The 5224-nt window shown below is 54.4% G+C and overlaps 1 protein-coding gene across 1 annotated transcript; it reads right to left on the minus strand.

Moving 5' to 3' along the window:
- Positions 1-251: 251 nt before the first annotated feature.
- Positions 252-4720, minus strand: USP27X (ubiquitin specific peptidase 27 X-linked). The gene is made up of 2 exons (XM_025275894.3): positions 4445-4720; positions 252-3390 (listed from the first exon to the last, which is right to left on the minus strand). Exons 1-2 carry the CDS (start codon positions 4718-4720, stop codon positions 1138-1140), a joined length of 2529 nt encoding a protein of 842 aa, XP_025131679.3. The 3' UTR covers positions 252-1137.
- Between the last annotated feature and the right edge of the window lie 504 nt (positions 4721-5224).

The following is a 5224-nucleotide window of genomic DNA, read 5'->3' on the forward strand; positions in this document are numbered from 1 at the left end:
AGTGTGGCACTGACTGTAATGCCCTGTACCCAAGGGACAATAGTGGAATCTGATGCCTTGGGGCTCAAAAAAAAAAAACAAAAACAGTACTGGGGAGGAAGTTATAAGTGTATACGTATGTGTGACTGTATCTGACACAGTGTGTGTCATTTTTGTCCGTGGGTCTCAGATAGGGCTGCCCCTCACCTCTAATGCATTCTGGTCCTGGACCAAAGAAGTTTCAGATCCAACAAATGTTCACTGAGCCCGTACAAAGTCTCAAGCCTTTTTAATTAATACTTTGACACATTTTATATCACTTAATCTTTAACAATAACCCGTTAAGGTAGGAATTATCTGCATTGTACAGATGAGAAAACAATCGCAAAGAGGTTCATTGATTTGCTCAAGTATATCATACAGCTTTTTTTTTTTAAACACTCACACACTAAACTCTTAGCTGAGGCCTGTCTGTGTTGGTTGTTTATCTTACAGTGTTTCTTGTCTTCTCTACCTTTGGAGCAATTGCTCCCCTTATACAAAAGCCCCCTTTTCTTGTTTCACAGGCCCACATGGGCTTTTCTTTGTTTAATACTGCATTTAATAGCACAAAAAAATCACAAATACAAAGAAACTGGCAAAGGTGTTTGTCAATGAAATATCCCTGCTTCCTCCGCTTTTCCACTTTCCTACCCATATATGTAATGGGCTACATTTGTATAAGCTTTTCTTTTTTCTCCCCCAAACATATAACTGTTATGTGATTGGTCAGTTGAAGCTGAAACACCCATGGAGAAAGATGTTTTACAGTTACAAGGGCACACATCCCCCCCATACCACCCCCCTCCCACCCCACACTTTCCCACACAATCTTTTGGAGGAATATAGGATATGGACCAGTGTCTGATTTCCCTGCTCCTGCCTGCCCCGCCCAGAGCATCCTGCCATTTAGTCTTCCTTTAAGTGACTGCTTAGACTAGAGCCTCTTCTCCCACCCCTTCTATTCCTCTTCCAGTCAGGACCTTTTAGACACTGGAAACTGTTCAGTTCTTACTGTCAGGCCCGTGGGCCATGCAAGTAGGTCCTTTAAATCTTGATGCCAGTTGTAGTATGGGCACTGTCATCTTCCACTCCAGGTAGGTAGGTCTGTGTGTCACTTCAGTAGGCTTGTGTATTCACTTCTTTCACTTTTTCTGATTCATGTTCCAGGACCTGTTTGTGATAGAACAGTAAATACCCTTCACTGTCCAGCACGTCCTTAATACTGGCCTTGGTGATGACGGCATCATCACACTTGAACCACTGGTCCTTGTGGTGCCGGATGAAGCTGGTGTAGTGGCCACTCTCCAAGGTTCCTTGGTGATTAACCACAGCAAACAAGGAATACTTATTCTCATCGTTTCCACTATTGGTTGGCAGCTGCAACTGTCCATTCATCCTGCTCTCTTTACTCGAGGCCATGAACGGTGTCATATCCAGCTCCAGAGGAAAGGATATGTATGTAGTGATCTTGCGCCTTTGTTTGGCTGAGTGTTCAAACCGTTTGAAATGAAAACAGGCAACGACAGGTAATTTATTCATTGTGAGCTGTTTGGTAGATTCCTGGTAGCTTTGGCAACTACCACACTTGATTTTGGCACTGCTTCCTAAGTGCTCTGGCCTCGTAAACCTTCGCAGGCAGTCCGTGAGGGTAGTGATTCCTGGTATGTGGCTTTCCCCGTTAACACTGCTCTCCCTCCCTGGGCTCATCGGCCAGAAGGAGGTACAAGAGCCAGGCAAGTCCAAACTGATGTCCCAGCAGGGGTCTATTGTGGTGGAGACACCATGACAGGCTTGACAGGTGACATCAGATTGCAGGCCACCTGTGAAAATTTGGTCAATGATGCAGTTACAGTGGTTGGGATTGCTGGCCGCCTTCCCAGCATCATCACCTTTGCAGTGCCTGTGCAGGACATCTAAGGCTGCAATGAGAAACTCATGTGCATCCTGTTGCCTGTACCCTGCTAAATGCCGTGCGTGTATCCATACCAGGTGCAGTAACTTATAGGGAACATGAGGAGATGGGTTTCCAGAATACAACTCTCGAAAAAGCGAAGACATCTCACAGACCAGACACAACTCCGGACTCGGCATTTCACATCTGTGCCTGTCAGAGAGGAAGAAATCTCTCAGGATCGGAGTGTGGGTAAGGGCCTGGACAATGCAGTTCATAAAGCACGTGTTGCCAAGATTGATCAGTCCTCTTAAACCGATGGTAAAGCTGGAGGCGATTCTTCTTCTCCTTGGGTTATGGCCCAGCAGTTCTAACTCAGGTTTGGTTGTCTCCCAGGTTGGATACTTCTCACCGAGGCCTGGCACTGAATACTGCTGGTGAGAAACCTCGGTCGAGGTGGAGGCTTGTAATTTCAAAGCTTCCCCTTGCTCTTCTTTGGCAATTTGCTCAATGTCTCTGTCATATACATAGTCCTTACACATAAAGCAGTATATACCTCCGTAATAAAGGTCTACTGCTAAGTTGTGTTGTTTCGTCTCGGCGTGCTCATGAATGTGCTTCTCTGTGAAGCAGCCAAAGAAGACACAGGAAAGGCAAGAGTGGAGTCTGTTCAAATGGGTGCCACACACATGGCAGATACAAGACTTTGCCTTGCTTTTCCTGGTCTCTGGGGTTCCACACCACACGAAGCACTGGTAGATCACCCGCAGTTCCTGCCTCCAGTTCTCTCCCACCTTAAAGCTGTTCACGTGGGAACAGCCTGGTGGACCCACCGCGAAATCCACATCCAGGCACCCGCCCCCAGGGCCGCGCCGGGGCCGGGGCCGGGGCGGGGGCCGTGGCCTAGGCTGCGGCGGGGTACGGAGCCGGGTCTGCGGCCGCGGCCGGGGTCGGCGGCGGGGGGCACGGCTGCGCCGCGGGGAAGGATCGGGGGGCCGCGGGGGGTCGGAGGGAAGGGTAGGGAGAGGAACCTCGTCTCTGCCGCCGCCACCGCCACTCCGCGCCGGGTTCTCATCCTCAGGCTCCTGCTTCGGCTCCCCCTTCGGCTCCTGCTCCGCCTCCCGTGCCGGCTCGGGTTCAGGTTCGGGCTCCAGCTTGAGCTCTACCCGGCGTCCCGGACCCTCCACAGTGTCCACCTTCCCGGTGGCGTCCACCTTCCCAGCCGCCTCCACCTTCCCCGCCGCCTCTACCTTCCCTTCCACCTTCGCCTCCGCCTCCACCTTCCTCTCCGCCTTCTCCGCCGTCTCTGCCGTCTCCGCCTCCTCTGCTCCTCCGCCTCCACTGGCAGCGGCTCCTCCCCCTAATCGCAGGGCTGGGGCGGCCACTGGGCGTGGCGGCGCGGGGGCCACGCAGACCAGGGGTGTCCCCCGTCCGGCCTGAGGGAGCGCGGTGGCTGTGGCAGCTGGACCCAAAAGGGACTTTCACTGAAGGAGGCGGCGGCGGAAGCAGGCGACGCCCCCGGGAATCCTCCTGCCGTAGCCCCCTAGCGGAGGCCGCTCTGCAGCCAGGCCCGGTTTCCTTTAATTCAATATTTCCCAAACTTGCTTGTTCACGAGAATCACGTGGGGAGCGTGTTAAAATTACAGATTCCTCGGCTCCACCCGCAGCCCCACTGAATCAGAATCCCGAAGGAACATGCTCCGGAACCTGTATCTTTAACTAGGGCCCGAGAAGATTCTTATGAGCAGGCAAGTTTGAGAAACACAGCTCTAATTCATTGAGGCTGGCGGGAAGGGGGGCGGGGACCGCGCAGTCTCTTTAAGGCGCTTCCAGTTCTCGGCTCCAATCGCTGCTCTGACCCCTTTCATCGTCTCCTCCCCTCTCTCCGTCCTTCCCTTCGTCCATGCAGCCTCCCCCAGCACTGCGGGGCTAGGGATAGAGAGATATCCTAGTCCAGAAACGTCCCTGGGGCTGGGAAACATCCCCCCAGAGGCCGGGTCGCGAGGAGCGCTGGCAGAAGCGGTGATCAGCCAGCATCTCTGAGGCTGAGCAGGTTCCCATCCCTGTCTGAGGCTCCCCGCCCACCCCAGGTTCTGCCCTGGGGCAGGCCTGGACCCCAGATACAGAGGGGCAGAGCTCCCAAGGCCATTGGGCTCCAAGAGGCACATCCCATGCCCATCTTATCGGTGCTCTGCACAGTCCATGCCTGCTCCTCGCCTCCTCTGCACCTTTCCCTCAGGCTCCCAAGGCCACGGGTGGGCTGAGGTTTTGGCAGCCAGCCTTCTGGCCCAGGAGACGCTGAGCCAGCTGCCACAGGGGTGGCGGGATGGACAAGGCACAACAAAGCCAGGCCTACTGCTGGCATCTCCCCTACAGCTGAGAGAGGGGCCTGAACTACAGGACACTGTCCCAAGACCCTCAAGCCCAGCGGAGGCCCAGCTCAGGCAGCAGGTGGGAGTGGCAGGGAACCAGCTTCCATGTGTGGAACCGCCAGTCAGGGGGAGGGGCGGCCATGCATCTTCAGGGCCCCACTGTGCTGAGCTGGGAGCCACGGGGAGCAGCACCAAGGGGCTCATGAAGACTGAGCCCAGAGCAAGTGGCTTGGGTCTTGGGCAACTTGGGGATGTTGGGAAGCAGCTGCAGGTGCTGGTCCCGGGCAGTACAGCCCAGGGCAGGTGTCAGGATGAGGCTCACGAGGAGCAGAGTTGGGGACAGTGTGTTCCAGGAAGAGTCTGGTGCCTGAGCCCCAGTGATGGCAGCCCTTGGCCCATTACACACTGCCCGGCCTGTAGGGCTGTGCTGCCTCATTACATTGTGGCCGAGTTCTCCCTGGTTAGTGTGGATATCACCCGTCCACCTGGCCCCTCCTCCAGGTAGGGGGCAGTGTGTAGGCCGCCCAGGGTCAGCAGCAGGTGTTGGTTGTCAGGAATCACGAGCCCTTAAGGAGGATAGAGGGCTTCCCTTGTGGCTCAGCTGGTAAAGAATCCACCTGCAATGTGGGAGACCTGGGTTCTATCCCTGGGTTGGGAAGATCCCCTGGAGAAGGGAAAAGCTACCCACTCCAGCATTCTGGCCTGGATAATTCCATGAACTGTATAGTCCATGGGGTCACAAAGAGTCGGAAACCACCCAGCGACTTTCACTTTCTTTAAAGAGGATAGAATGCTGGTTCCCATACACCTGAGGTCACCAGAACTGCTCTGGTGCCTCCCCTTCCTAAGCCAACTCTTGTTCCCATCCCTTGAAGCATCCCAGTATCCTTCCAATAAATGCCTGCCCTTTTTGGCCTGCAACGAGAGGAACTACAACTAG

Source organism: Bubalus bubalis, chromosome X (genome assembly GCF_019923935.1).
Source record: "Bubalus bubalis isolate 160015118507 breed Murrah chromosome X, NDDB_SH_1, whole genome shotgun sequence".
Classification (NCBI taxonomy): domain Eukaryota; kingdom Metazoa; phylum Chordata; class Mammalia; order Artiodactyla; family Bovidae; genus Bubalus; species Bubalus bubalis.

Coding starts and splice junctions, on each gene's coding strand:
- USP27X (XM_025275894.3), bottom strand. CDS start 4,720: ATGAGGCAGCACAGCCCTACAGGCCGGGCAGTGTGTAATGGGCCAAGG. Junction 3,391..4,444: donor GTGGCTCCCAGCTCAGCACA/GTGGGGCCCTGA, acceptor CTTCAGTGAAAG/TCCCTTTTGGGTCCAGCTGC.